Source organism: Tamandua tetradactyla, chromosome 10 (assembly GCF_023851605.1).
Source record: "Tamandua tetradactyla isolate mTamTet1 chromosome 10, mTamTet1.pri, whole genome shotgun sequence".
Taxonomy (NCBI): domain Eukaryota; kingdom Metazoa; phylum Chordata; class Mammalia; order Pilosa; family Myrmecophagidae; genus Tamandua; species Tamandua tetradactyla.
In genome coordinates this window covers 9,673,931-9,695,338 of record NC_135336.1, presented here as the reverse complement: position 1 = coordinate 9,695,338, position 21,408 = coordinate 9,673,931, and the positions used below count along the sequence as shown (strand labels likewise).

Sequence of the window (21,408 nt, the reverse complement as noted above, 5' to 3'; positions counted from 1 at the left end):
CCTGAACTTCATTGGCCTTCTTGAACCGAAGTATCTTTCTCTGGATGCCTTTGATTGGAATTTCTATAGACTTGTTTTAATTGGGACATTTTCTCAACCTTAGAACTGTAAACTAGCAACTCATTAACGTCCCCTTTTTAAAAGCCACTCTGTTTCTGGTATATTGCATTCCAGCAGGTAACAAACTAGAACACCAACCTACAGAACTAGGTTTCAAAGAAGCTATGCCATTGACCACTTTACCTCACTACTTCTCAAAACCTCCAAGGAATTTCAAAGGGGTGATACAGGAAATGTCACACGTGAACCAAATTTTCCAACACTGAAATTCATGTGAACTCTATTTGTACGCTGAGCTCTCCCTCGCACCCTAAATGATAGAAGACAGTTTAGTCATGTGTCCATCTATTCTGCTTTTACCACCTGAGAAGCCTTGAAAAGTCAACATAAACATGTATTACTATTAAGTGAAAAATTTACATCCCAAAGGCTTACTTACTCTCATAATTAACCATACCTGAGAATTTGCCATCCTTCCTTTGGTGAATTTGTTTTTTCTTGACACTCTCTACCACCTGTCGCCTCACCTTTACTTCATTCCCTGTGTGTATCTCTTCTACCTGTTCCTGGTTCTCAAGGCCATGTCTGAGTCTAAAGATCAGCCACTTAGAGACAGTGAGTAAATCCATACCCCACTCCTTGGCAGCAACACCTCCCACCCTAAGGTGAAGATTCTCAGTGGGCAGCAACAGAGATTGAGATGAGACAGGAAGGAGCATAGGGGGCAGTCACTAAGTAGAGCTGCCTGGAGCTAGAAACACATTGTGAAGATATTCAAACCTCCATGACAAGTCAACTGCCCTCAATTGATTTGGTTCACCCATGGAAGCAGTTGCAATGTGTTAAATAGGACAGGTGTTAAAGGCAGGGGCTCCAGGGTCAGACTTTGTAGACTGGAATCCCGTTGCTGCCTTTTACCAAATATGACCCTGAGCAAGTGACTTGGCCTCTTCGTGTCTCTGTCATGTTCCCCATAGAAGTGTATAGAAAGCCCTGACCCCAACACCTGCTGAAAGAGTCTATTACCAGCAAGTGTCAGCTATTATTAGAGTCATGAAAGCTTTACACCTGAGAGGCCTTTTACAAGTCACTCCCAAAGTTTTATTGATGGGGAAACTGTCCAAGGGTAGAGAGCAGATTTTCCTATTTGGCAGGTCAGGATATCTGCCACTCAGTTTCTGGCCTTCCTAGGACCTGGTTGGTCACAGTGAAGTCTTTATTGTTTCTGCCTCATTTATGAAAGGCCAGCATTTCTAAGTGGCTTTTCCTCTTGAGCTGATGGATTTATGCCAAGCCATTGTCTACCCTGTGTTCTGCTCTGAGGGTAAGGACAGAAAACTAGACAGGATTAAGGATGCTAGAGATGGCCATGGATACAGTGGAGTAAACCGCATTCAACTCAGCCTCACAAATGGGGCTGTGGGCAGTGAAGTAATCACCTCAGACAGACCTAGAATACAACAAAATAAAACGAAACAGAAAAATAGAGGGCTGTGTTTACCACAGAATTCATCCCTCTACTTCCCTGCCCACAGGAAGAATGAGGAACAGTCTGGAATGATAGAAACAGGTTCTTAGACAGATTTGAACTTAAATCTTTTCTTATTTAATCAAATCTGAATCAAGAAAAACCTTTGCAAAAATGTAATTCTGAGTTGACTGGAAGTAAAAAAAAGGATATGACTATATGATTCGCATTGGACTGACGTAGACCTACAGCAAATTCTGAGAACCTCATTTGAGCTAAGGAGCTGGCTGATAAATAAATCAAATATGATTTATTTCTCTTCACCCACATCAATAGGCCCCCCCAAAAGAGATCTATCTGAACCTAGAAAGAATCACTGACTGTGGGTCTGGGCTCAGAAAACATATCATGGATGTGACCCCGCAGTACAGTTTAGAGCCTTCCTGGAATCCAGTGATGGTGAAGTGAAGGTGAGGGTGGTAGGGATTTTTTTCATTTTTCTCTTCCCAACTTTGAATTTTTATACCTCTCTGTATTAGTCAGGGTTCTCCAGAACCCTCTCCATAACCGAGAGGATATATGTAGATAAAGATAAAGAAGTTAAATGAATTAAATGTATTAGAAAGAATTGGCTCATGTGATTGTGGGACTGGCATGCCCGAATTCCCTATGGCAGGTCAGTGGCTGGATGTTCTAGTAAGACTGATGTTGACATCTTGTGTCTGAATTCCTCAATCTAGAAACTCAGAAAGGAAGGGAAGGTATAGTCTTGAGACCAGAATTTATTCTGTTCCCTGGAACCCTCCTTTCTTCCTCTTAAGACTGCTACTTGATTGGATGAAGCCATTGACACTATTGAGGGTAATCTCTTTGATTTAAAGTCAACTGATGTAGATGCTAATCCCATCTACAAAATGCCTCCACCCAACAACTAGGCCAGTATTTAACAACAACAACAAAAAGTCGAACTAAATAACCCAGCAAATTTTACACATAAATTTAACCATCACACTCTACCTCACAAAAACTGACAGTTCCCATAGTAGATAGATATTGACACATATCTTATTTTCTTCTTAGCAGGTTTATTTCTGCCTCTATAGAGCTTCTGTTCTTACTAAAACCATAAAGGCATCCCTTCTCCACACTCACACCACAAACAAAAACAATTGGGAAAACATTTTGGTTGTTTCCAACCACAACACACTAAGTATTTGCAAAGAAGGAAGCTTCAGAGACCCATAGAGGTAAGCTAAAGACTCAAGTAAAACCAAACCTGAGGGCATGGAATAGCCAGTGACAACAAAAACCTCAGCCAGAACCCAGATGTCCTAAATCCCAGCCCAATCCTCTCTCTACTTGGTAAAAGACTTTTAGATGGCCTCACCTCTGATGAATTCCATCTAATTTATTAATGAAATACTCTTTGCATTGGAGCCACTGGCCATATACCTCTGATAATGAATTTCTGCTTTAAGCCAAACTGCTGTGGGAAATAGTCCATGGTGGAGATGGTGGGGACATGGGATGGCATTTTCAGAAGGAGGATAATAGATTAAAGGACATATGTTCCTGTCAACCTGATATGCAATGGAAAGCATATGTGGGCTGGGAACAAAATACTGGAAATGCTAATAAAATTTGCTGCGTGATATTAGGAAATCATATTTCCTCTCTGGTACTCAGTTTCCTAATCTATAACTCATAAAAATTTGTTAAGACATGTGCAGAGATGGGAAGAAGGGGACTGGAAGAGGAAAGAAGGGGGAGGAAGCTGGACAAAGGAGAAAGGTTTTTTGGAACAGAACAGGAGAAGGGGCTGAATTCCTGAATTAGTCTCCTAGGGGCTGCCTTAACTAACTGCCACAAACTGGAAGGCTTAAAGCAGAAATTTAGGGCACAATTCTGGAAGCCTTAAGTGTGTTAGCAGGACCGTGCTCCATCTGAAACTAGAAGGGAAGAATCTTTCCAGATTCTGGTGTTTGTCGGCAATCCTTGCTGTTCGTATATGGGTTTCGATGTACCTCTCTACTTCACAAGGTTTTCTCCCGTGACTGGCTGCTGTTTCCTCACCCCTTCTTATAAAGGCTCCAGTCATAATGGATTAGAGCCTACTCTAACCGGTCACATTTTTAACTAATCACATCTTCAAAGATCCTATTTCCAAGTAAATTCGCGTGGAGGAGGGGCCAGATTAGGACTTGAACATAACTTTCTGTGAGACATAATTCAGCCCATAACAGGTAAAAAAAAAAAAAAAAAGCCTTTTAATACATACTGGGAAAAGAAAATAAACAAAACTACAGAACTCTTGAGGGCTCTGTTTTTCATACCTAAGCATTTTTAGTGTTTACACATACACAGTAAATTTATGCTAAGGGTGGATCGAATGAGTGAATAAAGAGCCCGAGAAGCTGACCAAGTAAAGAAACGAGAAGGAGCGAGTGGAGAGAGCATTGAGCCTGCCTGGTCGCCCCGCGGGCGCGTTGGCCGGCGCCGGCTCCGGCCCTCCCCGGGAACCTCCCTGAAACCGGCAGGAGGTGCTGCGCCGCGGCCCGGCCGGGGGCGGGGCTGCTTTAAATCCTAGTGTCCCGAGCTTCAGCATCAGTTCCGGAGCCTGCGAGCCGCCGCAAGTTTGGCAGCCCAGCCTCCAGCGCCGACCCCGAGCCGGAGCCAGAGCCTCTCCCGTGGCAGCGCAGCGAGCAGGGCTCCCCCTTAGAGCTGCTACTCCGCGCGGCTCCGCCACCTTCGGGAGCCCCGGGTGCGCACCTGCAGACTCTGCGCCTCTGCCACCTGCCACCTCTGAGCCAGCGCGCGCGCCAGACGCAACCATGGCCAACGCGGGGCTGCAGCTGCTGGGCTTCATCCTGGCCTTTCTGGGCTGGATCGGCGCCATCGTCAGCACCGCTCTGCCCCAGTGGAGAATTTACTCCTACGCCTCCGACAACATCGTGACGGCCCAAGCCATCTACGAGGGGCTGTGGATGTCCTGCGTGTCTCAGAGCACCGGGCAGATCCAGTGCAAAGTCTTCGACTCCTTGCTGAGCCTGAACAGTGAGTGTAACCCCCACCCCAACGCTGTCCAGAGACCTCAAGCCCTAAAGGCTCCGTTATGGAGCACTGCCTGTCAACCGATTCCATGGTGAGGGCATGTGGTCAGCAGTCTTCAGTTGATCAAGTCTTCTGATTATGTGCTCTGTAGGGAGGAAGTGGAGAAAACCCGGGTTTTTGGAAAAGGGAGATTCAGAACTAAATTCTCAGTATCGCCTCTAATTCTCTGGGTGACAGTTTTTCCCCCTCCAGTGCGGTTTCAGCTTACATTCCGCTGGGGGCGAATGCGATGCAAAGTCCGGGTCAGACGCTGAGCTCTTAGGCCTATGCTGGACAATCTAAGTCTATTAACTGAGGAATGGTAGGGTTTACACAAGATAATGGGGTGCCTTGAAAAGTTGGAACCTAGTAACTTCTCAAATTTGTAAAGTTAAATGAATAGATCATCCAGAGTATTAGGTAAGGAAGCTTCAGTTACTTTTACTATGACTTTTTCATAGTGAAAGTCTCATTCCTATGTGGAACATTCCTTCTCAGTGTCTTCTACTCATACTTGTGATTGAGTCTTTTGATCTTTTTTTCTTTTAAAGATTCATTAAGGGCAAGGAGGCTCCTTTTCATCCCCTTCCGAGGCTTAGCACCTTGGAGAAGCCTCATGAGATTCCCTGAAAGGGCTCAGTTTGCAAACTGGGCTTCTTCAGAAGAGTAAGGCTGTGAAGTGATGTTTTAGAAAGAGAAGGTTGGCGGCAGGTGGAAAAGCGATGACAGGAAAGAAAGGTCCTAGTAATCCCCTGATCATAAGATCGAATGAAAGTTTCAGTGAAGGCAATGAGAAAAAAGGCAGCAAAGCAGACACAAGTGATGAAAACAAAGATCAGCAGCTGGGCTGGGGGGCATGAGAGAGACTGAGGGGATATGGGTCTATTCCAAGTTTCCATCTTCCACGAAGGAAGTCTTGTATTATGGATGTTCTTTTCTGACTTCTGTCAAGTTGGAAAGGATTATGTAGACAAAAATATTTCTAAGGATTCTGGGGAGAAGGATAGCGTAGCTTTTTTTTTTTTTTTTTTAAGTAAAACCTTTTGAATACCTTATCAGAATGTCATTAAATTGCCACTTAGGTAATAATGATGCATTACTGGAGTATTTTCCTTGAGAACCACCACAGTCATTGTATGCTGTCTCTGTTATGCCCTTTAGCTTGAAAAGAGTTTGCTCAGTCTTTGTTTAGATAAACAAGCAGCACTTTAACCCACCTGCTGCCAGCAGCATCACCCTCTTACTGCTGTTTCTACCTCCTACTACAGAGCAACTTCTGATAGTGCATGCGGTTTTGTAAAACAAACAAACAAACATACATTTTGGAATTATAAAATAATGCATTCTGATTCTGTTTAAACACAAACACCTATGGAATTCTGTCAGCGTGCATGGTCTTTGTGTTGTCATTTCAGCTTTTCAAGTTCCTTTTATGCCAAAAAGGGACAAGATTCTCCTTTATACCAGAAACTTTTTGTAATTTTGTATTGCTTATTGCTTTACTGTATTCTATTTCCATTTCTAAAGTGAATAGTTAAGAAATTATTGAATTTCCTTATAGAAAGATAAGTATATTTAAGGAAATGGTGTCAGAGACTGTCCAGTTGTGGTGCTGTGCTGAGGGGTTGGCTGATAGAGAAGGTTCTAAGGGCAGTTCTAGAGAAGTCTCGTGGTCAATTGTAGTCCTCTGTTGAAAATAATTTACTTTCAACATGTTCAAATTGGATTCCCTTGAGCCTCTTTTACCCATCAGAATCAGATTGATCCATGTTTTAAATAGTCAAACAGATCTTGCTACACATGATCATATAAATATTTTTATTTATTCCTAATTAATATCATTAATACAGTTTTTTAAAACTGTGGTGGAATTGCCTCAAACTGCCATGCCCTCTTTGGAGATTTCTTCCTGATTATGGTTTTGTTTTCCTCCAGATCAGAGCTGTCTTTTCATTTTGGCTGTAGTAAAAGTTTATCCAAGGTGGGGCTGAGGTCTTTCTCTCAAAACCAGTTCCCAGAAGAGAGGTTGGCTCACGGGTTTTCTCCCCTAACTTGCTAATGACTCACTGGTTCCATTTGGCTTGAGCCCAGACATCTTGTCTCTGTTCCTTCACCTGGGCAGTGGCACTCACGCCCACCTGACATGAAGACCTGAGATAATGAATCATTGGATGCTTTGGGTATAGTTCTGTGACGTCCAGAGGTGAAAAGGATTTTCTATAAATATGAATACCACTCCCAAGAAAGTATTGCATTTCAAGAAGTGCTTTTTTTTTTTAATTTTTATGTATACAATGCACGAGCACATACATTCTTAACATACAAACATTCCATACATGGTGTACAATCAATGGCTTACAGTATCATGACATAGTTGTATATTCATCACCATGGTCAAGAAGTGCTTTTAAGGTGAAAAGCTTACCTGCAGGTTTCCGGAAAATGTGCTTTGATCTCTTTGCCAGTAAAACACACTTGGTGTGTTACGGTTCAGATGCAGGCAGTCCTGGATGCATGGGCAGTTCAGTGATAGAATATTCTCTGCCATGCTAGAGACCTGGGTTTGAATCCCCACCCATGTACCTCCCCAATACAAAACAAACAAACAAATGTAGTCCCAGGTACAGGTGGTCCTTAAGCCTTTAGCACTGGCCAATTTTCAAGTCCCTTGTTCTGTTCTAATGAGATATCTAAAGAGATATGCAATGTGCTGAAACAGCATAGAAAATGAGATATAAAAGGACATCTTTGAGGTGGTTCTTTCAAAGCACTTTATGAAATGGTAGCTGAGAAACTTCCTAGAGGAAACAAACGCTGTACTGTGCATTGTCATTTTGCTATGGATGAGTCAATTCAGTTCCAAACTGGGCATTCATGACCCTTACAGTTGAAAGTCGGGATATAAGAAGGAAAGCGCCAGATATAGTTGGCACGATATAGTTTGAGCTCGGGTCTCCAGCGTAGCAAGCAACTATTCTACCACTGCACCACCCATGCATCCAGGACTGTGTTTATCTGGATGATAACACACCAAGTGAATTTTACTGGCAAAGTGATCAAAGTACATATATATCTGTAACAAGAAAACCAAGACTTTTCTTGGTTCCTCTGTATACCTTACCTTGTTTTCATCCAAGTCTCAAACTTTTGAGAAACTGGTGCCTTTTTAGTGCTCTTAGTTAACTGCTTTTACTTGTTTGACTTCAATAACCAGAGCTGTCCAAAGTTTGGGAACCCCTTGGAGGCTGCATGGTAGATATTCAAACAGAGGATGAGTAATCCTTTTGTAGGAATGTTGTAGGGAAGATCCAAGCACCAGACAAATGGGAGGTTAGGCTAGACTCTCTCTAAGTCTCATCTAACTCTGAACTTCTGTAATTTGTTTATAAGCTCCTCTAGCGTGTTTAACTTGCTTTGCATGAATCCACATAAGTGTAGGTGTACTTAATGAGCATTGGTTGTCAGTGAGGTTTTCCAGTACTCTCACCATGATGTCAGGGAGACAAAATCACTGACCTAGACAGTCTTCGACATATTGGCAGAGAAAAAGGCACCCATTTATGCTTCTCCAGAATGAGTATGCTTGCTGAACCCAGGGTGGGCGAAGGACCGTTAGTGTGCAGATCTGTTCCAAGAGTTGGTCTGATTCTTGGACTGATGGAAGTCGAAACAAACATCCAGGCTTGGGATTAGATTTCAATTCTTACTCTGGTTTTGTACTAACTAATCATGTGTATAATAGTGAATCAGTTGATTTCCCTGGGCGGTGTTTCCCCCACATGAACAATAAGGGCAGAGTCGGAGGAATGGAGAGGTGAATCTATGATTCATTCATCCATATAACGAACATGAAACTTGCCTTATTCTCAGTCCTAGGCATGTGGCTCAGATGATTTCTAAATTCTCTTCCAGTGCCAACATTGTTTGTTACTAACTGCAGAGATTGAAGAGAAGGGACAAGTGATATAGTTTAGGTTTCCTTGATTGGAGTGATGAGCCAATGGGATGGAGGTAATACAAATGTGTAAATTTAATCATGAGACTATTGCTCTCAGAAACAAGCAAACAAACAAAAAACAGTAATGTTTTTTGAAATGTATGTTTCAGAAAATGTATGTTTCTGGACATACTGAAAAGTTGTGAATCCTGCGCCATCTCAGAGAGCTTCAGTTCCTGACTGTGCTTGTGTTTTGAGTTCACACCCAATGGCCATCAGCTCGTGCACCAATAAAATGGAAATCCCGACACTGAGGACTGTTGAGAAACTTTAAACTTCAGTAAAAGTGAAATATTTAACAAGTGGAAAAGCTCTGTGTACAGACTGTGGTGAGGTCATTTAATTGTGGGGGAGAAGAGAACATTTTTGTTCTAGTCACCCAGTGGTTGGTTCATTTATTCACCTGATATTTATTAAGCAACTGCTGAGGTACTATGTGAGGAAACAGAATAAAGTATATGTTTTTTTCATGATATATAGTACATAGGGTAGCAATAGAGTACTATGCTAGTAAATGTTTTGCAAACCTTTAAAGTTTAAGAGAAAAAAAATCCATATACTTATCAATGCCTGTCTTTCTGTACTTACGTTGATTAACCTTACTGTTGTAGATCATAACTTCGAACTCATATCTTGTCTTATGAGTAGAGAGCTTTGTCAGTATTTTAAAATTATACTTGCAGGCTGAAAGTGGTGAGAACTTGTTAGGGGGTCTTTATTCTCAAGATTATCAGTCTAGCTAGGTGTAATTAAAAGGCGGCCTTTTCCGTTTACTGTTGAACCTTATTGGAGATGACAGTGTAAATTTGGGACTGTTTACTAACCAGATTCTCTGTAGACAACTTTAGCCAGTGATGATGATATTGTACAGGTACTTGCAAATTTAAGGTCTCCAGAAACCTAATAAAGGGATACCTTTGCTCTTAGATTTGATCCATTCAGGTAGGCTGAGGTAGTAGTGCAATTAGCCATAGCTCTCTGGTTCAGAGGATTATTTTTTAGCTTTCAAACATCTCAACTTCTCTGCCCTGCTGCCCGTCATTGTATTTGAGGAGCACTTCATCTGGGAGCTCACTGACTGCATAATTTTCAAAAGAGATTTATTTAAGCAAAAAAATGCAAATTCTTCCTTCCTGTATGAGTTTCTGGCATTTAGTACTCTACACCCAGTCTGATTCTATGTAGCAAGATTCAGCATCTGCAGGCTCTCTAGGGAGAAGTTCCTCAAGATTATTTCAAAGATGCATCCAAACATGGGGGAGTGAGTAATTTTACCTATCATATTAGTACCATTTTTAAAGGATAAAGCAATGTTCTAATTCAAATGTATTGAACACAGTTGTGGTATCCGTGTGACTTCCACATGGATGTAGTATCCATGTGACTATTGTGCTTAATGGATGAAAATACAAATAAGCGTCTGGCCCAAGTCATCAAGGAGATTACAATGACATATTTTAAATCTCTGGCCAAGAAAGTTTCCATAACACCTATTGTAACCTATTGTTACATTTGCCTGGTTAGTGAGTTTTCAGCTGCCCCCACATTTTTTTTTTTTCATATTTTTCTAACTTATCACTATAGTTCAGTATTTCTCCAAATGTCTCCACTGAAATGAGGTGAGATTTTATGTTTGTCAATATACTATTGCAAAGTACAAAGAAATTTCACAAGTCAATGCATGCCAGAGCATGCGGGGAAAATACTGTTTTGCAAAATAACATTCTCTATCAGATTTTTTTAAATGAAACTTGATACCATTCTCTTGCTTTATGTGGTTTATATGAATCCCAAATACAGGTTTTTCTTTTCACCATTTTTTGTTCATTATACAAACAATCCACAAGTCTATACAGAAATAAAACATGGTAGAGTTTGTAGCAAGCATATAACAAAATACCAGTCCCACCCACCCCACCCCCCCACTTAGGAATTTGTTTGCAAAAGAAGTAGTAAGGGCAAAATAGATGTGGTATAAATCAAATATGTTTTCTTTGAGATCTTGAAGAGAAAAAATTAGAGATTAAAAACATGACTATTTGGTAATCCCAGGTGGGTACAGACTGAGCCCCAGAGTAGTTTAGGCATATGTGCTCCTTGCCTTGGAGGGCAGTGGTTTAATGCAAGCCTGACTCATGGACTGATGCCCAGCAGACTCCTTGTGAAAAGTACCCTATAATCTGAGTGCTCAGACCTGCTGGGCTGGTGGCTTGCTGTTTCTACTTAAAGTAAGATTAGGATGATTGAATAAGCTGGGTCCAGTTTGGAGCCCTGCAACTTGACAAGGTAGAAAACTTTGAGAAAGATCAGAACACAGCAGCAAAAGTGACTATAAAAGGTTGGAAAACCGGGTCAATGAGAAGACAAAGTGATGGGGGTGGCTGTGAGATATAAAGGACTATCATAGAAATTTCAAGGGCTATAATAGAAAGAATGTTTACTAATTGTGTGCTCCTTATATGGAGGGTCAGAATCATGCCTCCCCATTATTTGAGACCCTCCGATAACTTCTAATTACAATTACTTACTTATTATTTATTAATTACATAATTATTAATTAATTATTACAATTAGAATAAAGTTCAAACTCTACTGTAGCTTGCAGAACACAGCCTATCTTGCTAAACCCATCTCATTTTACTTTCCACATCCTAGTTTCCTGTGGTAGAGTAGTTGGTCACCCAGTCCTCCAGACACATAGATCATCTTTATTACTTTTAGCATCACCTCTTCCAGGATTCCTCTGCCTGGAATGCTCTCATTTGGAGGGGATTCTTAGGACCAAATCTGAAATCTCATTATATATAAAAATTTAGGGATTTTTCTCATTTTCCTTCTAAGTAATGTTTGTCTTTGCAAAATTTGCTGGTATTTTGAGGGGACACAATTCAATCTATAACAGTGTGTATCCTTCAGGTCCACATTTGCATCCATAAACAATATAAATGTATCCGTAAATCATATATAGTGTTGGCTTGTTTTAAATTTTTATGTACATTGTATCCCCCATCCATATTATACTAAAACTTGGCTTTTTCTTTTTTTGTTCACCATTTCTATTTTGAGATCTAGCCATATTGATACACATATATCTAGTCTACTCATTTTAACTACTTTAAAGGGTACTCCAGTGTATGAATATTCTACAGTTGATTTATGCATTCCACTATTGATGGACTTCCAATTTTTCCTTATTACAAAGAATTCTGCAATAAACCTCCTTGTATCTCTTTGTGCTTGTGGGGAGGGGGCGGGGAGCTGCTGGTAAATTGGAAGAAGGACATACCTTAACAGTGGAGTTCTTGATACTTTTCTCTTCATGCCATAGTAGGGTTAGTGTTCCAAGGGAAGAGTTTTGTAATGCTCTTATGAGCAGCTTCAGTTTCTGGTACACCCATGGTTCATGGAACATGTATTTTGATAACAGCAGTACCTATCCAGCCTGGAATCTTCAGAAGTGTGTGTGCACATCCGTGCACAATGTTTATGTGTGTCTGTGTACCTCTACGAGGAGGCAGATGTGTCGGGAGGTGGAGAAGGGTGTGTGTCACTGTTTTGTTTTCTAATTAAATCAAACAGATTCATCTTGGCTTCCACTATGCACCACTCAAAAAATAAAATAAAAAATAAAAACTGAGCCTCAGTCTAAAACAGAAATTGAGACATAAAACCTCTCCATGATTTCAGCCACTTTTAAAAAACCACCAAGATGTCAATTGTTCAAACTCATTGGTGAGATGTATCTTCATTCACATTTTACATAATAGAAACTTGATCCCAAAGAATATTAAATCACTTAGCCAAGGAAACATGGTTACTTACTGTGTAATTAATAATTATACATGCAAAATTGCTTGCCATGTGTTAATATCAATGGGATAATCTTTATGTAAAAGTAGGAAATAAACATAGAATTTAATCAACCTCTTCTACCTAGCATTAAATCCTGACACAGTTTAGTTTTCATGCCACAATGATGGTATCACATTATTGTATTCTCCATTTTACAGCATGACAATTCAGTTTTTAAAAATATCTCTAAATAAGAACCTACTATGTCTCAAACTAACGTATCAAAGATTTTTTTTTATAAGAAAATGTTTGTCATATTTCCCCATAGTCACTGGAGAGACAAATGTTATTTATATAGCAATAATAATCTATGAAAAGTCCATTTCTTATCTTTCAAATCCATGAGTTTTTTTCTCTCTGAAGCTTTATTAATGGGGTATAAAGCCACTAACTAATACCAAGATATATTGTAAAAAATTTTAACTATAAATGATTTAGAATTAGGGAAAATACATATGGTTGTTATTCCTGAATTAAAATACCCCATTATTTAGGATTAAAGAATTACTGGTTCAGCTAAACCTATCCAACTAAGTCATCAATTAGTTTTCTGGTTAATTTTGAAATTTTGTTAGAGTGATAAAATGTTAGCACTGGAGGGTCTCTTATTTACACACATGCACACACACTCACATGCAGCTCTTGTTTTTGTGGAGAAGAAAATATAAGAATGCACATCCTTATTAGGATGCACAGGTACACACACACACACACAATTCTGAAGATTCCAGGGTATATAGGTACTGCTGTCTCAGAACACATCTTTAACCAGTGATTTGGAAGCAGTTGACCTCTTGATGGTCTTCAAACGTGGCTGGATGGATGATGAGGTTTTTGTATTATAATGGTTTGGTGGTCTATATCTAAAGAGTTGGTTATTTGTAACCAAACATCACTAGAACTAGGGTTTCCATACAATGTTGAAATAGGCTTAGTTATTTCTACCACTCTTCTCTTGTTTGTCTAGATATGATGATTTTTAAATGTTCTGATATTTTTTTCCCTACCAGGCACTTTGCAGGCCACCCGTGCCTTGATGGTGATTGGCATCTTGCTGGGACTGCTGGGGCTCTTCATGGCCACCATTGGCATGAAATGTATGAAGTGCATGGAAGACGATGAAGTTCAGAAGATGCGAATGGCTGTCATTGGGGGTGTGATATTTTTAATTGCAGGTAAAACAGGACTTGCCTCCCTTTCACCTTACTAACTTATCCTGCTATGGTTTGAGATCTAGCTTTTGGTTTCCTTAGATTATGTGGTTTATTGCACTTCATTTATTTTGATCCATTTAAAATCTGCAAACATCGACCTTAAGTCCAGTCAGCATTCATGTTCCAAACAGAAGAACCAGATGAAAATTTGAGATTCGTACTCACTGTGGGAAGGTCCATTCATTGATATTTCAGATGCTCACTGGTTTGTTAGAACCAATCTCTTCCCAAGTGAAAAGAGATGTTTTATGCTGGCAAATCCTAAGGAACTATTCTATATCATTCAAAATTCAGTACATATTTTATGGTAAAGACACTACATGATAACAGCTGTGAGATGAGAAGTTGGAAAATAGTAAGAGAAAAACATAAAGAACATATGAATCGCACGTGTCCTTGAGGTATTGGAGAAAAATAAGGACAACATTCCAGGTGGGCAAAACTGATTCCAGAGTGACCATGAGGTCTTAGTTCAGTGGCAAGACAAGTCAATTGGAGTGGTGGTAGAATGCTGAAATGGTAGGAAGTTAGGTTCAATGAGTTAGGAAAGAAAAAATTAGGAAAGAAGTAAGGAAAGAAGAATGAAGTTAAAATTTCCAATAAAAATATTTGGGGGCTGTGCAATAGTAACTCAGTGGCAGAGTTCTCGCCTGCCATGTCGGAGACCTGGGTTCAATTCCCAGAGCCTGCCCATGCAAAAAAAGAAAAAAAATTGGGGAGTTTATTTGTTGGTTGCTTTATTTGTGTTAATGATGGATTAGACATGTGTGCTATGAGAGAAAAAGAGCCAGAAAACATGGATGACTCAATTTAAACCTTATAATAAGATTTATTTTTAAAATAGGGTGCTCTAAAGTAGTTATTGTTTTTGAAAATGACATCAGTGAAGTAAGTCTACTACTAGGAAAAACTTAAACAATTTCTTTTCTTATTTTCTCCTTGACAAAAGACATTGTAGGGGCTTCTACCTTAGCATAAAATATGAATTTAACCAATAATGGAGGGTAAATGTCTGTGCCTTTGCTACAGATGTGGTTGATTTAAAGTGATCAGCCTTTTAGTTTATCCAAACGCAAATTAGCTCTTGTCAGAAAAGGCATAGGGGGCTAATTTTAATTAACAGTTTAATTCTACATCAGAGACTATGCATAAATTTACTGCCCAGCAACTTCCTTTGCTTGCCTTTATGTGACTCCCATAAGTGATTATATCCTCCACTTTCAGTTTCAGGGACCTCCTGGGGCATGAGGATTGCAGGTCCATGAGCATTCTCATGGTCTCTTTGACCAGCCAAAACCAATGGTATTTTCTGTCATGTATTAGAGGCAATTAGTTTGGACCACTATTTGGGGGGAGCAAAGGGTAGGCTTGAAAACAGATCATCTGTCTATATTGAAGAATTCTTAGATGTTCCTATGAAAGAGTTCACTTAGTTTCTTTGGACAAGAAAAATCTAGATATTGTATATTTCTTATATATGATGTAGTCTCAAGATAATAATTGGCAAGTCTGGTCAGTGGAGAATGTGAATTTGTGTGTTCTCATGCCTCTGAGACAGATCTTGGTTTTCCCTGCTATGTAGCTGCTTCCTTTCTTTTTGATCCTGCAAAAAAATGTAAATGCTGAATTTTGCTCAAGAAGAATGTGGAAGGATTCATCCTCCCTTTTAGAAATGACTACATATCTATACTAATAAAGCCATCGATGTTATCAAAAGTGTTAGTATATTACTGTATAACAATATCTTTGGGAGATCTTGAACAATATGAACCTGCTTAATTGTTTCCAAAGTGAAAAAAAAGTGAAATTTGTGCCAATGACTTTGAACTGTAAGTGAATAATTTGACATTGAAGAGTATAAACTATCCTTATCTCCAACCTAATATTTTTGTCTCTTTTCACAGAAGGCTTTGAATAAATCATATTAGAATCTCCAGTTTCCCTAATGCTAAAATTAAAACGTCAGCACTGCTGATGAGGTTTATTTCTTATAAAATAATTTTAGGTTAAATGGATTGGATATTTATGAAGGCTCAGAGCTCTATAGTGATTAACAGTCTTTTGTTCTGAATTTCTATAGGTCTGGCTGTTTTAGTTGCCACAGCATGGTATGGCAATAGAATTGTTCAAGAATTCTATGATCCAATGACCCCAGTCAATGCCAGGTAATGCTATTCATAGATAAAATATTTTTTTCTCTGAAAAAATAAACTTTTTATGTTTTACAAAGTCCAGCATTATTATACCATAGCTACCCAGATTTTTTTTAAAGAATTTTCTGAAATTTCATGTCCATCTTACAATTTAAACGACCTCTGACTCATGTTAAAATGAATTTGATAATTGCATTAGCAGCCTATATTGAAGACAATTGCTCTTCAGAGTAGAAAGTTCCAAGTTCTGTACTTTCCCACTTACGCTGAGCCTTTACTTCTTTTTTCTTTTCAAAACTAGATTTGAACTTTCCCCTTTGAAGTGTATTCTGTTGCTTTTAACATTTAGCTATGATTATTTATAATTAATACACAGTTTATGATTAATCAAAAATAGTTCTATCATAGATGCTAATGAATAACACTTTATTCCCAACAGTTTAATTTTACATCTAAAGCTACGGTATATTTTTCAGTAAGTTGAGATAATTCTGTGTTCCATTTCAATTTTAACATTGGCTTAACAAAGGGCATCTTAATGTAAGTTGTCGAGGTTAAAGACCTGACTCTTGGCTCTCATGCCGCTGCCTCTTTGATCAGGAGCAAGGTTCTCCATCTCATTGTCCTCACATCTTTAAAGCCTAATAACTACGTTCAGAGTCAGGATGTTAAGACATAATTATTGTTTGTTAAATGCTAGGATGAATGGGTGAAAAATCCCAGTGGTTGGCGAGATAAATGTACTCACCCACATATAGGAGAACACATATCCCAGTGTTTGGATTGGAGCCCATCCCATAATAGTTGTGAACTAGTTACAGAAACTGCTGGAGGTCAATGGGCTAAAATTTCACCTGAGCACTTTATAAATTTCTATGCGCTGAGCAATTGTTATTTACATGGTCCTGAAGGAAGTCCTAGGTGGCAGATGGGATGGATCATCCTACTTTGACAGAAGAAATTAAGGTTGGGAGGTAAAGGTACTAATCTGTAGCAGCAGCAGTTGAGAGTTTGCATCAGGATTCAAATCCAGACCTCGCAATTCAAATCCATTCTTCTGGACCCTCATTGGCCACACTCACTTACAGATACCTCGCCCCAAGAGTCTGGCTTAATACAATCACTGGAATCAGTTTTATCCAGAATGATCTGCGCCATGCTTAGAAATCTTATTATAAAATCAGGAATTTGAGATTTCAGTTTATATATGTGCCTGGGCCAACTACTAAAAACACTTAGTCTCCAACACACTCTGTAGAAATTTCTGTTTAGATAATGGTTGTAACTGGGCAATAGCATGATGTGTTAAGCATTAGCCTAGGAACCATGATACAAACCCATCTTCCAAAGTATATAAATCTGCTTTACAAGTTTACAGAGGGAAAAGTTTTTAGAAATATTTGCATAATTAACCTTGAATTGCATGACCTGTTGTCTGATCTACTATTGCACATTGCCAACAGTTGCAGTGTAGATATTCTTGCATGTAAGTGTTTACAAACCTTAAAGTGCTTCCCAAGGGATTTGGAAGGTAATTTTCAATGGAAATAAATGAATATGGTGTTGATTTCCTCCCTTAGCTTTATTAGAAAAGTTGTCAGTGACTCATTGATTAAACAAGTGAATTGGCTTTTCTTTTTAGGTATGAATTTGGTCAGGCTCTCTTCATTGGCTGGGCTGCAGCTTCTCTCTGCCTTCTGGGAGGTGCCCTACTCTGCTGTTCCTGTCCCCGAAAAACAACCTCTTACCCAACACCACGGCCTTATCCAAAACCTGCACCCTCCAGCGGGAAAGACTATGTGTGATACAGAAGAGAAGGAGACAACTCTGCTGGAGCAAATAGAAAATGGACAGTAAAATATAATCGTCGACATTAAGACCTTAGACCTTTGACTCTTATAGTCTGAACTTTGGTGTTTAAACAACAACAACATATTTTTTTAAGTACCCATTGCTAAAAATAATTTAGTCTTATTTTATCTCCATTCCCTCTTATCTTAGTACAAGATGGAAGCTCTGTCCATTTTAATTATTGCTTCCCACTGTGAGTAATCATACTCAAATTGGGGGAGAGGCACTCCTTAAATATATATATAGTTATGTGTATATACATGTTTTTCTATTAAAATATTGGACAGAAACTCTTACTCTCATTATGTTGTCACCTGCCCAACTTAAAATATCACTAAAAAAAGAAATATATATATTTAATTCCATGCTGATTAAATAAGTGGTTGATTTTTGTATTTCCCGTCTTTCTATTTGTATATGTATATGATCAATATGTCAAAACTCATTATATTCTTATCATGTTTTAGTGTCTTGGACATAAAACCTAACCAACTCTACCAAATATGAATTCTTTTAATTTTTTTTTATGTGTGCCCCTTACATATGCTTTTTTTTTTTTTTTTTTAAGCCATGATCTGGTAGCATTTGCTTCTTCATCAGTAGGTTATTCTCCTTAGGTCATTACTCAATTTTTTATTAGGTTGGTCTCTAAACCCCAAGTTGATGATAAGTTTAATAAGCTTGTGTTTTAATTCCTTAAGTCAATAAGAGTCTATTGGGAATTTGAGCTTTGGATGTAAATATTTCTACATGACCAAAATATATTCCTGTTGACCTTCCCACACAGTCCCTGTTCTCTGACCTATAACACTTCTTGTTTGCTTTGAAAATATTTGTCCGATTGAGTAGCTGTGTGCTACTTTCCCAGGTGTTGTAACACAATTTGATTGATTGAATTTTGAAGCTGCTTATTCACAATTGTATATTCTCTCAAATGGTCTTTTTTTTCTCTTCCTCTCCTCAACTGTATTGCTTTCTCCATATGAAATTACCAGATAGTTTACCTCTGCCCCCAGAGAGGTGTGGTCTGTTTGTCTGAATGAAGCGCTGGGCCTTCTGGAGTGATAATCGGGTGACAAATATTATCTCTGTAGCTGTAAGCTAATCACTTCATCTTTCTACCCCTTTTTCCATCTGTCAAATGAAATGGAGATAATGCTATTTAATCAGCTGGTAGAAGTGGTGTGAGTTTTAATTAGTTGACATTAGTCTCATTCTTTGAACATGAAATATTCCTAAGTAGTGTTTTTGTTTGCTGGCTTGGCTGTTTAAAACCTACAGCAACACCTTGACAGCATTCAGCATCTTCCTTTCTCCACCGGATCATTTCCTTTCTTTCAGTCATGCCTAGCGCATTGTTGGTGCTCAGTTCAATTTTAACAGTTGTTAGTTTTCCAGTCCACTTATGCTTGAGAAAGATGATGCAATAGAAAGGGTATTGTCTTTGGTGTCTAGAGACCTGGACTTGGACTTGAGCTTGGTGCTATCAGTTACTGTTTGTATTTGGGCAAGGCATTTGGCTGCCCTAGATTTATTGCTTGATCTGTAAAAAAAGGGGTTGGTTACTCCTTACCCGCCTACTTAGCTGGCTGTTCTGATGATCTGGTGAGATGGCATATATTTAAATGTGTTTTGTTTTTTTGTTGTTGTTGTTGTTTTTTTTGTCATGGGCAGGCACTGGAAATCAAACCCAGGTCTCTGGCATGGCAGGCGAGAACTCTGCCACTGCTCCAGCCATCGTCACCCACCCATGTAAATGTGGTTTTGAAAGGTGAAAATTGCTGCATCGGAAAAAAATAACTGAGGAATTCAGGTCCATGAGTTTTGGGGTTACTTTTCAAATTACTGAAAAGAGAACTTTTCTTGCCTTACTTAGTTTCTCAAGAGTGTAGTTCACTACACTAAAGTGTAGTTCAGCTCACTAAATGAAAAGAACTCTAGCATTTAGTTTTTTTAGTCATTATAGCCTGATGCTTTTTGTGGCTAAGTTTTTTTTCTTTTCAGCGATGTGGACTAAGCCTAGGACATCTGCAGATGAAATGTGTTTAACAAAAGCACACGTGTTGGAAATATGGGAGATTTTTGTATCATAACTCCCAAGAATAGGTAGGTATAATCTAAAAAGTGATGCACTGACAGCTACTGCTATTAGCTGGTAGCTGATACCACTAGGATAGTTAGTTTGGGAATAGGGCTTCATAGTGAGACAACATGAGAAAATTTTCCAAAGGAGTATATCAACTTGAACCTGGTACATTTGAGTGTGGCTTCCAAACTTGAGTCTGTGTTCCTAAAAGATAAAATTCAAAAACCTGTGCCACATTCATAGACGCAAATGATGTGTGATTACCAATGCATGTGAGTGACAGTTGCTAAAATCCACAGAGAAATCTAGAGTTCAAAATGACAAGCAGAATTGTTACAAAATTTATACCATTTTCATATTTTTATACTCTGTTACATACCTGGAAACAGACGAATAAAAAAATTGTTTCCCTTTTTTTTTTTTTGTAATGGGGATTTGTATAAAGCAATTACTCTTTTTCAATAAACTTTTTGTTTTTTAGTAAAAATAAAAATGGTTCTTGGCTTGCTTTTCTAATCACTGATTTCAAGTTTGTTACGCTAGGGCTAGGAGGCGGCTTGGGATAGAATCTGACGCACTACATGTTCCTGGCAAAGAGCTCCTATTGCCTCGAGGCCATCTATCAAATATTTGAGCAGCTCCACCCTTGAAAATGCCCTATCTCTCTCAAACCGAGCTCCTCATCAAGGTTTATGATACAAGAGGATGCCTGGAGTCAATCACTTTCCTCATCTATAAAAAGGAAACATGGTACAATGAACGTCTAAAAGAGGTATTTTGTTAACTGAAGCACTGTGCAAACTTCAGGGGTCACATTCTTCATTCCATGGGAGAGTGAAGGACAGCAGGTAAAAATCAATTCTTGTGTTTGTCATGATTATTATCAAAACTAGTTTTTAGGAAAGCAGATGATGAAACTCACTGGTTATCTTTAAATATCAATAACTGATGAAACTCCCAAATGTGACCTCCCCCTGGGCAATTCTCATATGAAAGAGACCAGGCCTGTAGACAAGATTGTAGGTCTAATGATGGGTCATTAGCATGTTGGGAAAAAGACTAAGATCATTGCAATCCCCTTAAATTAAGCAAATGCACCAGAATCCCCACTCTGTTTCTACAGAATTTAAATCTGTAAGCAAGGACCATAAAGCTTGAGAGGAAAAAATTTCCTAGGTGCTCCTGCCAAGAACTCCTGAGTGAAAACCTGGATTCCCAATCACACAAAGTAGATACCACTTTTGCATGAGCTCATCCTTATCTGGGTGCCATTGTTCTACAAACCAAGTCATTTTTCCTCCCCTCTTAGCACCTGCTCTGAGGGTGCTTAGTGCCTCAGTCAAACGCAAAATCAGCACAATCCCTATGTTCTCACATTTCAAAGTATGTTCTCAATCCTAGTGTGGTCTGGTTGTGAATTTTTTCCTTTCTTCTATGTGGTTCAGATTTAAGATTTCTAAAGTTCCCTGCTTCCTACCTCACACATGACTCATTTGTTCAGGCAACTAGAGACCTTCTCAAAACTTCATGGTATTTTGCAAACTCATCTTCCATTGACTAAGATTTTCTAACATGGCGGCATTGGCAATTGGAAATTAGATATGAATTCATTCAATTACTATTTGTTCATCACTCTC

General features: G+C 39.0%; 1 protein-coding gene across 1 annotated transcript; it reads left to right on the top strand.

Moving 5' to 3' along the window:
* The first annotated feature begins 4,148 nt into the window (after positions 1–4,148).
* CLDN1 (claudin 1) lies at positions 4,149–18,464 on the top strand. The gene is made up of 4 exons (XM_077117876.1): positions 4,149–4,582; positions 13,478–13,642; positions 15,762–15,846; positions 17,477–18,464. The coding sequence occupies exons 1-4, from the start codon at positions 4,360–4,362 to the stop codon at positions 17,637–17,639; spliced, it is 636 nt and encodes a 211-aa protein (XP_076973991.1). The 5' UTR covers positions 4,149–4,359; the 3' UTR covers positions 17,640–18,464.
* Positions 18,465–21,408: the final 2,944 nt, after the last annotated feature.

What these genes read in the sequence shown, in the direction of transcription:
- CLDN1 (XM_077117876.1), top strand. Translation starts at nt 4,360, where the DNA reads ATGGCCAACGCGGGGCTGCAGCTGCTGGGCTTCATCCTGGCCTTTCTG. An exon ending in CTCCTTGCTGAGCCTGAACA is followed by an intron (nt 4,583 to 13,477) that starts GTGAGTGTAACC and finishes TTTCCCTACCAG; the next exon opens with GCACTTTGCAGGCCACCCGT. An exon ending in TGTGATATTTTTAATTGCAG is followed by an intron (nt 13,643 to 15,761) that starts GTAAAACAGGAC and finishes GAATTTCTATAG; the next exon opens with GTCTGGCTGTTTTAGTTGCC.